Raw genomic sequence first — 17901 nt, 5'->3', positions numbered from 1 at the left:
TTCTGCCCCTAAATGATGTGGGAGGTCAGAAAAAGGTTCAAACCACCTTTGTCTCTTGCTTGGATTTGTAAGTCTCTGCACTTGGTTTCTCTCCACTCTTAATCCTTCCCACTCTACCTTCATTCCCCAGCCCTGCCCTCTCTCCATCAAGGACTTCGCATTGCCCTCCAGCTCAAACAGCTGGGCCTGCCTCTTTATCCTTCCCGGTGTGGCCCCTGCCGATCTGTCCAGCCTCATCGCTCTCCTCTCCTCGCAGAAGCTCAGCTGAGACCCTGCCAAACTGCTTTCAGTTTCCTATACTTCTCCTACTTTGCTGCCTGGAGGCCTTTTGGCAGCTGATCCCTCAGACTTGAACACACATTCATCTCTTCTGCCTTTTCATCTGTCAGCTTTTAAGCCACTCATCCTTCAAGGGTCAGCTTAGAAATCCTCTCTCTAAAAGGGCTTTTGTGACCACCCAAGGCAGGAGCCACTGCCTTCCTCTGCTTCACGCCTGCTGTTTCTCTGATCGTAACCCTGACTGCACACTGATCTTCGCAGAGGCTTTCTGCTCTTCCCTTAGTTAAACTTCTAAACCCACCTGAGTTATCTCATTTCCAGGCCCATGACAGGAGGAGCACCAATTTATCAGTGAGTGTAGAGGCTGTTACAGGTAGTTATATGGACTGAAGTAGAAATGAATATAGCCTCGCAGCAGGAGAGACTTAAAACAAGCAACTTAAAACTCTTGGTATTTTTTAGGTAGAAGCAGAGAGGCCTTGAGAGTTTCGCTCTTAATAGAGCTCAGTGCAATAATGTCCAATGCTGGTAACTCAGACCATCAAGGACAGAGTGTCTATTCAAGAAAGAATGAAACTATATTTGAAAGAATTCCATCAAAATGGTTAAAAGTCACATTTGGTAATTTATTGCATTTGATAATTACTCTAGCAAAATATTCAGTGTCCCCTGGTAATCTCAAAGTGGTAATTTCAGTTCTAGACCTGTCTAACTTTGTATTTCTGTCTTCACTGAAGGATACAAAGTGATGGTAAATATAGTTGTCTACACACATAATTGATAAAATGTTTTTAAAATTCACAAAGTATAGAATTATACAGTTTATGGAATTTTTCAAATAGAGTTTATTGAACTGGTCATTTATTTTATTGTCTTTTTGCTGACTTTTGTCAAGTCTTTGTGGGTACTAAAGCCATCATTGTTACATTTATAGATGCAAATCTACTGCTTTGATGTGGACCGATTTTCAAGTTTTGAGGAAGCAGTGAAAGGAAAAGGGAAGTTGAGAGCTTTATCCATTTTATTTGAGGTAATCATTATATGGAGACTTATTTAGCACTAACTTTTCAATCATGAGAAATATCAAAACACATTTTATAACAAATAGAAGAGCTTACAAGTGGAATGATAACTGGTGGTCATTTCTGAAGAGAACAACCCCTTGGCTGGTATGTTTGGAAGGGGGTCTTGTATTCATTCCTTGGGGACATCACTTCCAGCTGGAGCCAATCCATGCACTTATATACTACGAGTTTTGCTTACTTGCTTATTTGTACATGCAAGGCATTGTCAGGACACAGCGTAAGTGTGAATTACACTTTAAAATGTCCTATTCTTAATGGAAAATTTAAAAGTTACCTAATTTTTGTTTGTTTATTTGTTCTTACCTTGCTGTGAAAAGTGTGCATTCAGAGGACATTACTTGTGAATACTTAAAATGGAATTCGCTAATCTTTACACTTTCTTCAACAGTCAGTCAAATATTTTATCCTGGTTTTAGAATGTCATTCTTCTTTAATAGGTTGGAATAGAAGAAAATTTGGATTACAAAGCAATTATTGATGGAGTCGAGAGGGTTAGTCGCTTTGGTAAGCTATTTGGCGAAATCTCTTTCTTCCAGATTCTACTTTGGATGCATACGAATTTTTACAATATTATAAAAATCTCTTGTTAGAAGGAAGACATTTGTAAAGAGGAGAATTCTCTCACTTCTTACACTTGACAGTTTGTACGTTTCTCACTAAAGAACAATTTATCAGAAATTTGTGATGCCTAAAAATCATGAAATGTTAATGTACGCAGGAGGTTGAAGTTTTCTAATTTTATTATTGAAAATTATCTAGTCACATCATGCATTTAAATGCATTTTTTAATTTTATCTCTGTTAAAGACTAATTTATCATCTGAAACCAATTAATTTTGTAAAAATCGTATTTTAAAGTGAAAAGGGAATTATTACTCAAATTCAAATGGATTCCGTAGCGGTTTCCTTGTTAAGTCCTCTGCTTTACCAGTGTGACAAGAAAAGGTTTTTGGAGAAGGTGAATGCTTACATAGAACAGGATGGACTGAGCTTTTATACTGGTACCACTGTCTCATGAATCTTGTCATTTGTCACAGCAAATGCTTTGACAGCATGGGCAAGAGACAGCAAACCTGCTGTTATTGTTATTTTGTTTTTATTAAGCACCCACAAATGGTGCTTAACATTGTCCTGAGTTAGCAATAAAATGAGGATTGTTCCTCTCAGGGAAGCTGCAAAATTTGAAATCAGAGACAGAACTCACATAGATCCTTTTCTTGAAAGCAGAGGCCTGACCCAGCGTTGATTCATCTCTGTCAATTACATGTGAGGACCTGAATTGACCAGACTTTGCAGAAGTCAGGAATATGTGTGCTCCTGGACTGCAGTTTTCATTTTTTTGTTTGTTTGTCTGTAAAAGCTGCAATCAAACACAGGGTAAAGCTGTATCTCCCTCCATCCACCTAGGTTGCAAAATTCAGCGTTGACCTCTGTAAGCCGCACTTAAGTTTTCCCTGGTTTAGTCAGAAAGTGGATCTATGCAGACTGCAAGGAGACAGCTAGTTTGAATTCCTACACTTAAAATTATGTGAAATATGAATCTGAATGTTCCTAGGCTTTGCCCAGCCTGTGGGGGCAACCAGAGTGATGCTTACACTGGTGTTAGTCCTGACTTGTGTAACTGGGCACTTCGGCCACTTTCTTTTGAGGCCTCTTCAGTTATTCCTGGGGCTCTCTAGGAGGGTGTAGTATGAGCTTAAGAACCAGCTTGCTCATACTCTTTGACTAAAGTTTCCTCTTTAATATCTACTGTCTAAGCCACTGGGTGGGGCGGGGTGGGGGTGTGTCATCAAAGCCCCGCTGTGTAATACCCTTCCTGGGAATATGGATTCCCTAACAGCATTCTGCCTGGGTCCTGGCTCTTAATTTGGAAGCGGAACAAATGGTCTCTTGGGCTGATTGGGAGCATGTGCTAGTCTGCCCTCTGTCACCCTCTCTATCTTCTGTCTCTCTACCCAGGCAACAATTTCTTACCTCCTCTTTTAGCAAAAAATTAAAATCCTCCATGCCTACCAATTCATCTACTAGATACTTAATATTTCCACATAATTCAGCAAGGACACCTAAGCCCATGTAGGGGGCAGGTGGTAGAGCCAGGATTTAGATCCTAGTCTGTTCATAAAGTTTGTTCCAATATATTGTAGAGATTTATATTAGTTATATGTTTCAGAACACAGGTGAAACACATGTCAGTTTGACTTGAATGGTTGCGAGATATGACCTGTCCAAACTAAAAAAGTTAAATCCTCCCAAAGTTAAATGTTTTCATTTTGAGAATTGTTGGATTAAATTTAGTCTTTTTTCAGAGTCTAGAAAATCCCCCAGTGCCCAATAAAGGGAAGGCTTCCCAGTGCTGGCTGCCGGCCATCGCTGCTGGGAACTTGAAGGCAGTGCTTGTCCTTAGGACAAGGAAATGCCCATCAACTCCCAAATCCTGCTGCATGGTCTCCGTATAATGTGAGTTATTCAAAACAACAACACTTATCATCCATCATTTGGATTATAAAATCTATCTTATTACAATGTGGGCTGGTTGCTCATTTCTTATATTTCTAAGAGACAAACGCATTTCTCTTTCCTTTTCCCTCTTACTTACCTTTTTTCTTTCCCTTCCTTCCATCATACCCATTCCATGTTAGGCACTGCTCTCGCGTGAAGTGGTAAGAAAGAGGATGGTATTGCAACAATACAGAGATGATACATTCATATTCCCCCAGCAGAGCCCAGGAAAGGAAAAAAATATTAGTTGAAATCTTTTCAGACTGCAAGGAAGAGACACACCCAGGGTCCCATCATCAGTGACTCTCAAATGGGAGTTCTCATCAGAATGATTTGTGGTACTTTCTTAATCACAAATGCAGCCCAGTAATTTGGATATTGAAAAGTCTTCACAGGCAGTGTTGATGTGGCCCCAGAATAAGCATCATTGTCCTGAGTGATAAGAGTTGGTTTTAAGTATTTAATGGCTCTTCTCTTGCACTGGGCCCGACTGTGGTCTTTGCCTTTATCTCCCTGCCTCTCACCCTCCTCATCTCCTCCCCTCCCCCACCGCCACCCCGTACCATCTACCTTCCTTAGGAGGAGGGTCCGACTGGTTGGTTAGTCATTATTTACATTCAAATGAAAAGTATGGATTGAGTGCATGACTGATCACAAACAGAGCGGCATTGGCTCAGGTGTGATTCTCTCTTGTGTTAGCAACAGTGAGGTTATTCAGACGAAGTGCGTGTATTTTTCAAGGTGCGAAAAACAACCTTAGTCCAATTTTCTCATAAGATAGTGGTGTAACTGGAAAGTAATACTGTAATTGCAGTCTCGTGATAGTGGAAAGAAACTTAGGACATGTGTGTATGTAACAACAACAAAAAGGTACAAAACCATTAATGTGTCCATAACAGAGACTAGATAAGTGGTCCTGGGGCTCAGAGGCAGAAGGAATGGGCTCTATGTTGGGATGAGGGAAGATGGAATCAAAACTTTCTTCTGATTTTTTTCTCTTCTTCTTAACTTTTTTCCCCTTTAATTTCTTTCCCAATTTCATGAAAATTATCTGTTTCACCGTTCCTATTCAGATCTTCTGTTTTCCCTTTTCTGGCCTCTCGGTCGTTTCCCACCTAGCTTAGCAGGGAGTCAGTTTCTGGTTCCTTACCTTGTTACCATTCTCCACCTCGACATTCCCATGGGACCTTTGTAAGGTACGTTTTGTCTTCATCAGAGAAAGGAAGAATTGTAGTCCGTTGATGATTATGAAGGAGGTTATTTAATAACAATTTTTTTAAAAAACATGAATCTAAAAATGGAAGAATATTCACATGTAAAAAATAAATATTTTCCTTTGTTTCTGAGAACTTGAATCTGAGTCTGAGTTCTAAATAATCTTGCCTTGACATCGGAGGGGAGGAAGACATACTTTTAGAAGTTACTAATTAACCCGTTAAACCTAACGTAGCTTGAATTTCCAAATAGATTAAAACTAGATTTAGTTTCTATCTACATGACACTATCAATCCTGTCAATTGGTTTTTACTTCCAAGATTTAGTCTTAAATTCAGACTGGAAGCAGTTGTCTATAACTTTATCAGCTGTATCCCTTCTTCCTTCAGAAGTTTCTGTATTGCAGAAAAATTAACATTCAATAATTTATCTTTTAAATGGAAATCATTTTCCTCCTTCAGGCTTTCTGGGTATGTCCAGTCTTCCTATCATTTGGGGCTGTAAGAACACTGTTAGGATCATCTGGTCCAGCTATTTCATTTTGTAATGAGGACAGTGGGGCTCAGTAAGACTAAAAGCTTGCAAAGGCTTCACACTACTGAACTGTTTCACCCCTGGCTGCATGTTTGAATCACTTGGGGATGCTTTTTTAAAAAATGTGCATGTCCAGGTCCCACTGCTCGAGATTTAAATTTCAAGAGTCTAGGATGGGGTCTGGGACTCTGGTATTGTTCGGTGCTCCCCAGATCCCTTGCATAAGGATGAAACTACTGCTCTGCACTCTGCCGCCTCACTTCAGCTAGATTCCATTGGCTCCAGGGACTATTTCTTAATGACCTAAATCTACAAGACAGAGCGGAGGACATGCACTGGCCTGGGTAGTGAAAAGAATGGGGAAATAAGTTAGACACAGACCTCACTGGTAAGCAGATTGCTGCCCGTATGAGTGAGGACTGGTACACAAAGAACTAAATGGCCAAGGCAGTGCCATCGGTAAGTGCTGTTGGAAAGATGCAAGATCAAAAATGGGGCTCTTCAGGGAGACGGATATAGTTGGATTGTTTCAAGGTTCTAAAGCTGGATGGAACACTCAGGAAAGCTCTACCAATTTTTTTGTGGGAATTCTGTATTCTCAATACAAGTTCTGTATATTTGTATATATAGCCAGAATAAATCATTACTTTCATTGTATGGGTATGTAAAACCTGAAATATATTTTCCACTCTTTGTCTTGCCATTTTACTCTCTTAATGGTGACTGTTGACAAATTGGTCCTAAGTACCACAGACATCACTTTTCCCTTGATGAATAACACTTTTTGCATGTTATTTCAGATCTCTCAGCCCACTCTAAGGTTATGAAGAAAATTTTCTGTGTTTTCCTCTAAAAGCTTTATTATTCTGTTCACATTTAGATCTACACTGTATTTAGAACTGGCTTGTGCTTATGGTGTGAAGTAGGGAATAAAGAGTCATGTTTTCCCATAAGGATATTCGGTTGATACAGCACTGTTTATTGGAAAGGCCATCATTTCAACTACATAGTGATTTTTCCGTCATAAATCAAGTAACCGTATATGTATGGATGTCAAGATTGTCTTAACTTTTCTTTGTAACTCCGTTTAAATTATAAAACCCGCATGTTAATTAATACACACACACACACACACACACACACGCACACACCAACCCATCTGGGATTTTGATTACTATTTCATTGACTCCATAAAACAATTTGGAGAAAATCAACATCTTCACCAGACTGAGTCTTCCCATTAATATGATGTTTCCCACCATTTTAAGGTCTATCTAAATCTCTCAGGAAAAGTTTGAAAATTTTTAATATAGACATTTTACATGTCATTTATTAAATTTACTTGTATTTGATATTTGCTGCTATTGTGTTATGTTGTTTTAAGTTTCATTTTCTATTGTTTGTTGCCAGTACATGGAAATACAGTTAAGTTATGTGTATGGCTCTTGTATGCAGTGACTTTGCGACATGCATTTATTAATTCTAATCGTCTGTAAGTTATTTTCGATATGTTACATGCTCAATCATGTAAGTTGCAAATTAGGATGGTATCATTTTCTCCTACCCAATCTTCAGGACTTTTTTTTCTTTTTCTTACTTTATTGTAAGTGAATAAAGTACATAGCCGTCCAGTTCAGTGTTAGATAGAAATGGTCATAGTAGGGTGCTTTATCTCATTCTTTGTCTCTAGGAGGACAGCTTTCAAGAAGTCATCCTTAAATATGATGTTTACTGTAGACTTTTGAAGATAATTCATCAGAATAAAGTTTTGTTTTTGTTTTCCACGAACTGGTGTTGAATCTTATCAAATGATTTTACTGTATCTATTCAGATGGCCATATGATTTCTCAATACCTTTTATATGTAAAAATAATCTCTCTGGCATCTTGCCCGTGTTAAGATAAAGCACCTAATAACACTAGGTACTGATATATGCAAGGAGATTCGGAGTTTTATCACCATTTGTGAGATATATCTAAAATGTTGTTAAAATTTCAGTTCTGATTAAATACATGCCAAAGCATATGTCTCTGCTTCATGGAAGCCTTGAACAGCTAAGTTCCAGCGTTGGGGTTTTGGCTAAGATGTATGTGATTCCTTTGTAGGGAAACAGGCTGCGTTAAATCCGTTCACATTGCTGAACCTTCTGCCAAATTCAACTGACAAGTATTACACGTACAATGGCTCCCTGACGTCTCCTCCCTGTACAGACACTGTTGACTGGATTATTTTTAAAGATACAGTTAGCATCTCTGAAAGCCAGGTAATCTTGGAAATTCAAACACATGAAGTAATTTGAAGCAATTTAAAAAGTTACTTTCTAAGCTTCACTACAGAGCATCTCTTTCAATGCACTTACTGATCCCTTTGAAGCAGATATGTTAAATTACATGTTAAACGGTCTTCTTTCCAGTTGGCTGTTTTTTGTGAAGTTCTTACAATGCAGCAGTCTGGTTACGTCATGCTGATGGACTACTTGCAAAATAATTTTCGAGAGCAACAGTACAAGTTCTCTAGGCAGGTGTTTTCCTCATACACGGGAAAGGAAGAGATTCATGAAGCAGGTATGTGTTGAAATACACTTTTTCTACAACTCCTATAGATTCTGTGTTGGAGGTGGTAACTGTGATGTAATGGAAAATATACAAGACGTAGATTTTTGGAAATATTTTGATGATAGCTTTGTAGCTTTAGGTAAGCTGTTTAACTTCTCTGAACCTCAGTCTCCATATTTATAAAATGCCAGTTTAAAATATATGTGCTTCCCCATGTAAACAACCCCATTTTGCAGATAAGAAACACTGAGATTCAGTAACGGAAGTAATTTTTCTGAAACAGCAGTAGGTTGCAAAGCCACACACACACCCCTCCAAATTCACTTTGTGGCTTCTGCCTTCATCAACAGCTATACGAGAGGAATGAATAAGGGGTGAGGGCTTCGGATCCGCTGGTTAGGATGATTAGGGAGTCTCCGTGGGAGAACCACATTTGACCTGAGTCATGATGCGTGATTTGGGTTTTAAACAAGTGCTCATCTCTGTGTTGGCAGCTCCCAGAGAAGCCTAGTGCCCAGTAAGGATTGAAACCAAAGGCACTGAATTATTAATGAATAAAAAGTGAGACTTTCCCCTAGTTTCCTTCTTTGAAAGAAAAGAAGTTTGTCCTTGTCAAGCTAGGCGATGGAGGGGAGGCAGAGGGAAAGTCTCTGGAGTGGCTTCTCTGCCTTTTGAAGCTGACACAGCTGTCAGAAGCCTTTGAAAACGTCCAGGGGACACACTCAGTTGCGTCTGCTGACTTGTTCTTTTCAGTTTACACTGAGGGTGTACTGGTTCATGAAAGAAATAGTTGAAGTGGCCTTTGCTTTGGGGATGGAAAACCTTTCCAAGTACATGGTCTTCTTTGATCCCAGCCCTGCAATGAATTTTGGGGCATGTATAATATTAATTCAATAACTGCCTGCTTTTGAAGATTAGGCATTAAAACAGCATGTTTTTATTGTTTCAGTGTGGTATTTGGGAGAATTGTTTATCCTTTAACAACAACAACAACAAAAAAAAACCCAGAGCACAAGACAAGTGATGAATAGCTGCATTTAATGTGACATTGTTTCGAATTAAATTGCTGCAAAGTGAGGAAATTTAATTATATTTCTACCCCAATGCTAAATACTAAAACTTCCTGTCTAGTAAGTAATACACAATTAATTAGAAAAAATAAACAATTTAACCATCTCTTTTTCTAAAATATAAATGACCAAATAACAAAATAAATAAATATGATTCTTTTTTTGTCATGTACTTTTATCAACTGTAGTTTATTAAAAAACCCCAGTGGCTTCCACTGCTTTCAGAATAAAATCCAAACAGTTTGTCATTACATGCTAAGACCTGTTTGGTACTCACTGGTCTCCCCAGCCAGCTTTGTCCCTCGTCCCGAACTCTGTGAGGTCCCCTGAAATGGGCAGACCACACTCTCCCAGGAGGCACTTGCACACGCTGTTTCCCCTCCATGATATGTTCTTCCCTGCTGTCTTCGTTTGCTCGTCTCCTCCTTCTTTAAGACTCAAGTAGACCATTGCCTCCACTGGGGAGCCATCTCTGATTCTACTTCCATCCCTACCAAGTGTGACTCTGGCACAGCCACAGGAGTGTGCACTCATGAAGGTGCCGCGCCCAGCGAGTACAAGGTGAACGATGCTCGTGGGAGTTGTGCCATGTGCCCGGGAGCTCCTACATTCCGCGCATCCAAACTTCCTAGCAGCTGCCGTTGTATGATATTGCCTGTTTCCTTAACTGTCTCCTCCACCACTCTCTGAGCTCCAAAAGGAAGTAACCAAGTCTTTTATCATTTTACCTCGATTGCTGGGCCAAAGTAAAGCTCACATTCATCAAATATTCACCAAATGACTGAAAGAATCCATTTCCTTATCATAAAAATATGGCAGGCTACGCTTGACGCATCCCTCTTGCACCATTCAATGCGTAAACCCATATGTAGTTCAGACTTAATGTAGAAAGCTATTGTTTTCAGAGTTAAGTCATGAAGGCCGGAAGTAATCACAACAAAAACAGTAATAGCTCACAGGTGTCATGTGACCCAGTGTGTTCAGCCAGGCATTGTCCTTATGGTCCTCAGTTTACAGTTTGGCAAGTTGATGTTAAGTGCTTACCCAAGTTCACAGAACTGTAAATGGCTGGGGTCAGTATTTGAACCAGGTCTTCCTGGTTCTAGTGACTTCCAAGCTCTCCCCATGATGTTTTATACTTTAAGGGAACATAATTTATGCTTATATAATTTTATAATAAAGACTGATGACTTTAATGACATGTCAGATTTATAAAAGAATTGTCTTGGCTTTTTTCAAACAGTAGAACAATTGAATTCTTGCATTTTCCATCATGAGTATTGGCATTCACCAAGCACTTGTTTTCCGTGTGCATATTCCCGTGATTTTTTTTTCTTAATGGATACACTATCTCCCTTCTTGAACTGAATTTGAAATAAGAGTTGAAGATTGCATTTGTGTTCAGGATTTAATCTTTATAAAATTTTATCTGAAAATGTTTTTATTACATGAACATTATAAAAAAAAAGTGGAAAATACAGATAAGCACACAGAAGAAAATAAAAATTCCCTGTAACGTCATTACCGAGAGATAACTGCTGTGGGAATTTTGAGGAATATCCTGGGCTTTTCTCTTAAATTAAAAATATATTATTATGTCTCACAAAAATGAGGCTGTACTACATTTATCTGTTAACTGATTTTGCTTTATTTAATGATATAAATGTATCATTAATACACCATTCTTAATTTTATGCACTATCCCATTTATAATCAGAGCAGCTTATTAAATCGGTTTCTCAGTTTTGGACATTCAGATTATACTTATATATTTTGCTTTTATAAATATCTAACATCCTCATTTTGACCAAGAGAGAAGTAAGAGGTGGCATAAAAATTCTCAGAATTCTGCTCTCCGTAAATGTTGTAAAAAAAATATATTTTGCAAAAAACATTGCAAAGAACAGCAAAAACCACGTGAGGCCTGCATATCCATGTCAACTTCTTGAGGGTGGAAATCAAGCTGTATTCATTTTTGCCTTCATAGCAGAACTCATAGTGAGTGAATGCGTGCTTTACCAGAACTTCAGTCCTCTATTTTTGCATTTTTATGTAGCGCTGCCACTTATTAAAAGGCATTTATTTTTGGCCTCATGGAATGGACTTCGGCTCTTCTAAGGATCATGGAATTTAATAGAACCATCTGATCTTGAAGGAGCTGGTAAAAGCTGTCTTTTAGTGAATAAGCACTCTTTGTGAATATAACCATACAGACACGACGGGCGTGTGGAGCCAGAGAAGCCCAGCTCTGCCCCGTGCCTTCCAGGCACAGGATGCTCCCCGCTGGCCCCCTGTCCCACCAGAGAGACCCGCTCACTAGAAGCAGGACCTCCTCAGGCACCGGGGGAAGAGCTTAGGCTTTAAAGTCCAGGCGATTTCTGGTTTCAAACCCCAGTGCAAATACTCATTACTTTTATGAAAATTCTCAAGTTGTTTAATTCCTCGAAGCCTCAGTTTCTCCACCTATAAAATGAGAGATTAAGTTGGCCACCTTGTAGGGGTGTTGTGAGGCTTAAATGAGCTGAAGTTTGCAAAGCAGTACTGTTCCTTGAAAATAATGTGCTCCGGACACATAGCTACTGTTACTGCAGTGTGTGTGTGTGTGTGTGTGTGTGAGATGTGTGTGCATCTGTACATATGTATATGTAGAGGGGGCAAACTATCACCACAAGTATTGGGTACTATTCAAGTTTTCCATGTTTAAGGCTTTTGTTTGTTGAATAGAATTATAAATGCACTTTAAATCTCATTTGCTAGCGTGGTAATATACTTAATACAAACTTAAAAAAAAAAACCCATGAAATATAAAATGCTTTTCAAGGCCAGGTAGCATGAAAGGAGTGTCTTTATAGCCTAATGTTGTCTTTGAGCTATGAGAAATTTTCTGTAATTTCTTGAAAAATGTCATGATGAATTATGCATCAGTAGTCTCACCTTCTTGAAGGTCAGTAGTTGTAAATAGCATTCATTAAGGTCACATGTAAATTACCACTGCACTCTAACTATATGCAGAAAAATGACATGACGATTATGTGCTTCTCAGAAGATTATATGTCATAAACTGAACTGTTGGAGAAGTTACCGTGTGTTCCCAGAGAAAATGGACTGAATTAAGTAGAATTTGAAAGGTTTTTTTTTTTTGGCTTTTTATCTGAAGGGAATGGCATGTAGCATTTAGAAGTGCAGAACAGTGACAGATCATTTCTAGGTATTATTTTTAACATTTGTGGCAATCTTTATGTTACTTTCATTAAGATCTGCTTCTCCCTGAGGGAGAATTACCACCTTAATATTGGTTGTCCTCTGAGTCTGTAAATCTTCAAGTTCCTTTCATAATAGTCATCAAATTACCTGTCTGAATACTTTTAAAAATGAGGCCCATAAGCCCTAAGCAAGGATTTATCAGTGGTGGGTTTATCAGCGTGCATTCGTGAAAGGACTTTTGTTGTGGGCTGTGTGGAACCGTACCAGACCGCAAGACAGTGGGAAATACTGGGTCAGAACCTAGCCACATCTCGGGTAATTGTGACATTCTCTCTGCTACTCCCCAAGAATCACCACCCTGTCTTTTCACCCCTGCTTGCATTTTTGCTTATAATCCATGGATCAAAGACTGGACCTGCTCCCTCAGAGTAAGTGTCCCTTCTTCCAAGGTGGGCACATAGAACAGCAAAGGCAGAAGGAAACTCATGCCTCCCCTTGACCACCGACACGAACTTTCATCATTAGCTGATCATGAGACGTAACGCAGCCAGAGTCGTCATGTTCTCCTCGTGCTTCTTGTGACACCTGTGCTTTGCTATTAATCTTTCGGGACTTGCTCTGGGAGTCCTGCTCATTCCTGTGTGACAGGTAGTCACTCTTCTCGTCCGTTCCCACCAGCAATAGAGAGCGGAAATGACTTTGTGTCAACTAAGGTGGTGAAGCTTTTATAACCCTTAGTGGGAAAACGTGTAATTTTGAAAAGTACGGACGGCCTAGTTTGGTCTAAGTGGCAGAATTTTGAAAAGTTTCTTTTACATCCTCTGTAAATGGAGTCTGGGATTTGGAAACTAAAGGCACTCGTTGCATTTACTAGCTCACTAAATTCGAGTAGAGGCTATCAGAGGAGTGGTCTTCCTAAAGGCAGAGACAGAACTGTCTGTATTTGTATGTCCAAGGGTACCTGGAACTGACCAGATGAGAATTGAATGTTAAAAGTAAGTTTCTAAGTAAGAACACTTATCACTCTCTTAAAAAGGAGACCATATCCTCATTCTTTGCGTGTAAGGATCCTTTGCATTTGTACTGAAGCACTGGCTTGTATTCTGTGTGACTTGGCATAGACCCCAGATTTGTCACAGTCTGGCTCATAACCAAGGGCTTGCAGGAACCAGATTCTGCTTCTTGACCAATGTCCCTTAAAGAATCAGTAACTGCGACCCAGATCACATGTAGCTTGTAGAAAGGAATCAGAGCATGCAATGAAAGCATGCAAGGGAATGGGACCTCAACATGGTTCTGAACTCCCCCTAATCAAGGAAATTATATTTTTGTTACTATTTTATTATATCTATTGGTAGCTTGTATTTGGTGTCTTGAGTGTATGTTAATCTGGAACAGCCATCTTGGTTTTCAATCCAGGTACTGTGCTTTATAGAGTGTGTGTCCTTCTGATAATGTAATTAAACCAATTTCAATAGGAAATATAAGGAAAACCTGGGAAATTTAGTGCAAATTAATAACCTATTCCATGGTCATTACACAGCTTTATATTTGAACATCAAGTAGTGTGTATGGAATTAACTAGATGGTCAGTTAAAAGGTCCAGTCGTACCTTATTGAAGGGCAATCTTTGGCAAGATCACAGACTTGATATGGTCTGTACTGGTTTTCTTTATACTGATTTTTCTCTTGAATACATTCTAAAGTCTATATCTTTGTGTATCTTTTTAGTGTCTTATGAAGTTCTGTATTTCAGAACCTAAAAGATAAGATTCAGCCGAATCTTTATCGCCTATTACTAAGCTATGATTATCAATAAACAAAAAGGGTGTTTTACAAAATAAATTTCTAATTATAATGCAATTTTAAATTATTACACAAATTGCCAGTAACCTTTTACAGATATATAAAGAAGAAAGCATAGGAATTAAAACCTGATGGCAAGGAAATATGAATTTCTTTTTTGAGTCCTACTTTATATTAATGCTGATTCTTAAAATTTGAAGTACCTGCTGATTTCTACTACCAAGATGCGAGATAAACATAGACATCTGACCAAAGTAGTTTGTACTATTTAGGAAGTAGTCCTTTGGGCATTTTACAGGTAAGAATTTAATGTTTTTCTCAGCTTCTCAGGTTTTTGTGTTTTATGTGCATACATAAAATCTTCATGCGTTTTAAGAGTTTCTTCTTTGAGGAAGAGATACTTCACTTGAAATCATTCTAATTCTATAAAAGTGGGATTGATTTTAGGAGAACAAAGTCTACAAATGAAATTGTCCAGAATCACTTTCAACTTTCTAAAAATAAACTTGGGGTTCATTAGAAGCAAGAGGGAGGCAATCCTGTTCCTCCAGTTTGTCTCATTTTTGAGATGATTTGGTGGTCTTCTGCCATCTGGTGGACACTAATAAGAGTGGCGCTAGATAGAGTAACAGTGATGTAGTCCAGACCTCAATTAGAATACTTTCTTATTCTGCATTCATGTTTTTTGATAATGGAATAATTGTCCTCTTATTCCTAAAAGAACACCCCACCCTACGTCCTCAATGAACAAAAACAACATTATCGTTTTAACAGTGAAAAATTCTGTCTCTAATTCATAAAAAGTTATTCATACATTTATTTAAAGTATATAATGTATATTTTTCTGAATCATTTATATACCACTGCTAACATAGCATAACATGCTAAAAGTTCTATTATTAAAAACCGCACATAAAATTTGTTTCAATTTGTAAGGTCAGTTGTTAGTTTTGGGTGCCCTCCTGTGTTCACGAGAAAAAACTACAGACTGTGAGAGACAAAGCTTTTTGGTCACTTTGTGCTGCTGCTGCTTGCTTGTTTTTGTTGAGTCCTTGAAATAGTTTTGGTAACAGTAACGGTTGTTTGACTTAAGTCAACTGCACAGTCTCATCTAGTGGCTTTTTGTAACTTCAGGTGTCCCCTGAAAGCGAAGTCTGGATTCCACGAACATAATCATTCTTTTGGCCTTAGAGACCTTTTTCTCCCTCTCTTTGGCGAATCTACCTGGCCTGTGAAGAGATTATATTTATTGTCTTGCTCCGTTAGCACAATATCATGAATTTTATCATTTCTATCCTCACAGTTAGTCCAAATTATCACATTATGAATGTATTTCAGAAATAATCAGAGTCCTCTTCCTGATGGGACTGTATTTTTGGCATGATTCCCAGCATAGGCTTCAGTTCATTTTAAGAAGTCCCAGAACGATTTTCAAAATATTTTTTTCCAGCTAAGACAAGCAAATCTTCTAATTCCCTAAAATTAATTGCTTAATCTATTTATGATGCCAAAGTGGGGTTTTTATTGTCAGCAGGTCTGAAAAATACTGAAATGATAGTTTTTAGTAGTTCTTCTGTGGTTTTCTCTGGTAGGGAATTTTTAATTACTTCAAGGATTTTAAAACAACAAAATGTCTGATCATAGACCATCTTTTATCGCTGAAATTCTCCTCATTATTCCAAACTAGAATAATAAAGACACCATAAACTTGGAGATAGCTTTTGTTCCTTTATTTATGAAAATGAATTTGTATGCCAGATCTATTCAAGACAGTGTTCTAGGCAGTAGAGAAATAAAAAAAAAAAACTCTGGTTCTCATGTTTATAATCTACTAGGGGAGTTAAGAATTGTTCAGAAAAGAAAAGTATGAGGGAACACGCAATTAATGCAATAATAGTGGTAAACACAAGAGGCAACTGAAAATGACAGAGATCACATCAGCAGAGATCAGACTGTGCCGAAGAGAGGAGGCAGCACTTGATGGAGACCTTTCCTGGGTGGGAAGATGGGACTTGAGCAGATGGAGGTAGGAGGAAAGGAAGAAGTATTTCAGGTACAGGAAATGGCATGAACAAAAATGCCACAGTGGGAAAGTGTCACTTTTTAGCCTTTACTAAAATACAACAGAAATTTTCATAGAATGTGTTACTTGTTAAAATCCTAGAGGCTGACAGTTGTATCAGTAAGTGCACTTTTTTTTCCCCCTCTTTAGTCTGTAGTTCAGAACCAGAAAATGTTCAAGCTGACCCGGAGAATTATACCAGCCTCCTCGTGACATGGGAGAGACCTCGAGTGGTTTATGATACCATGATTGAGAAGTTTGCTGTGCTGTACCAGCGGTTGGAGGGAGAAGACCAGACCAAGCATGAGTTTCTGACTGACGGCTACCAAGACTTGGTAACTATCAGATCGGTTGTTTCATATATTGATGACATTCTAGTTTAATTTTCAGGGTAAGAATTTACAAATAATGGTGTATCATTGCCTTTGATGACTTTAGACTTTGTATGAAGCTCTCTAGTCGGAGAAGGGGAAGCAGAAGCTATATTTAATTATGTCAAAACTTAACAATGATTTACACCAGGTTCTTAACTTATGGTTTGAATTACATGGAGACTTTGACTTTGCCAACAACCGCATTGTAGAATAAACACTTGCAGTAGAGATTTACGTACTGGAGACCATCTAGGGGAGTCTCCTTTATAAAGAAAGGAACTCAAAGAACAGTTAAGTACTTTGTGCTCTCACACCTGGGGAGAGAACTGGGACTGGAATCTCAGGCTCTGATACTGTCCTGTGTGAAACAGCTCCCCCGTCATACTCTACCAGCACAAGGAACACAGAGTGGGGACTAGAGTAGGGGACTTGAAAGTCCTTTTCTTTGCATCAGATACTCAAGTAACAGATGTGAAGTCAACTGAGTCAGAACTTTCAGGACACGAGGCAGGTAATCCTCAGGGAAAGATCCACCTCTGCTTCCTCCCTCCCATGCACAAGAATGAAAGAAAACGAAGTACAGATTCCTTCTGTGATCTGACCGTCTCAGTATTAAACTTTGTCTTGGTAGAGCAGTGTTGAGGTGTAGTTGAGAAAACCCCATCTGGGTGTGGCCCAAGAACGACCTAACTGCAGGTCCAAGACGCCAACCTCTGAGTACAGACGGCGAGAGTCCCGCAAGTCCCAGCAACCTGCATTTAAGCAAAAACTGTCTTTGTTATCACGGTGTTGAATAGCATATAAGCAAGACAGATGAAATTTGTAATAACTCTTTAATTGGGTTGTCTACAGCAGAGACAGTGTGAATTGGGAAAGTTGTGGAATCTCTGGGATTATACTGTTCTTCATTCCATAATGATGCGAAGAAGATAATCATTCTATTACTGTCTGGCTTATACATTGTTAAAATAAAAGAGATAAATTCATTTTTCACATTTTGCCCCGGCAAATGCTACAGGTTTGTTTGCCAAAAGTATTAATCTACAGTTCTGGTTACTCATTTATGAATTTGATCAATCCCCGTTAAAAAATAAAGAAACTTTCTAAAACCAAATCTGATTTTTAAAAAGAAAAATTAAAAAACCTAGTTTCCCAGTATCTTCCTAATTCACAAATATCACAAGTTCAACTTAACAACATCGCATAAACTTTTTTCTTA

The 17901-nt window shown here is 38.5% G+C and overlaps 1 protein-coding gene across 4 annotated transcripts in view; it reads left to right on the top strand.

Moving 5' to 3' along the window:
- The window catches only part of PTPRZ1 (protein tyrosine phosphatase receptor type Z1), a 155027-nt gene that overhangs the window by 83916 nt on the left and 53210 nt on the right, over positions 1-17901 (top strand). For all 4 annotated transcript variants that reach the window (XM_031455267.2, XM_031455266.2, XM_031455265.2 and 1 more), the window contains exons 5-9: positions 1214-1309; positions 1802-1868; positions 7717-7874; positions 8025-8175; positions 16459-16643. In XM_031455267.2, coding sequence (XP_031311127.1) covers positions 1214-1309; positions 1802-1868; positions 7717-7874; positions 8025-8175; positions 16459-16643 — 657 coding nt within the window. The remainder of the gene's footprint in view (positions 1-1213; positions 1310-1801; positions 1869-7716; positions 7875-8024; positions 8176-16458; positions 16644-17901) is intronic.

Source organism: Camelus dromedarius, chromosome 7 (genome assembly GCF_036321535.1).
Source record: "Camelus dromedarius isolate mCamDro1 chromosome 7, mCamDro1.pat, whole genome shotgun sequence".
Classification (NCBI taxonomy): domain Eukaryota; kingdom Metazoa; phylum Chordata; class Mammalia; order Artiodactyla; family Camelidae; genus Camelus; species Camelus dromedarius.
Note: the sequence above shows the minus strand (reverse complement) of the source record. Positions and strands in the feature narration are given on the sequence as shown.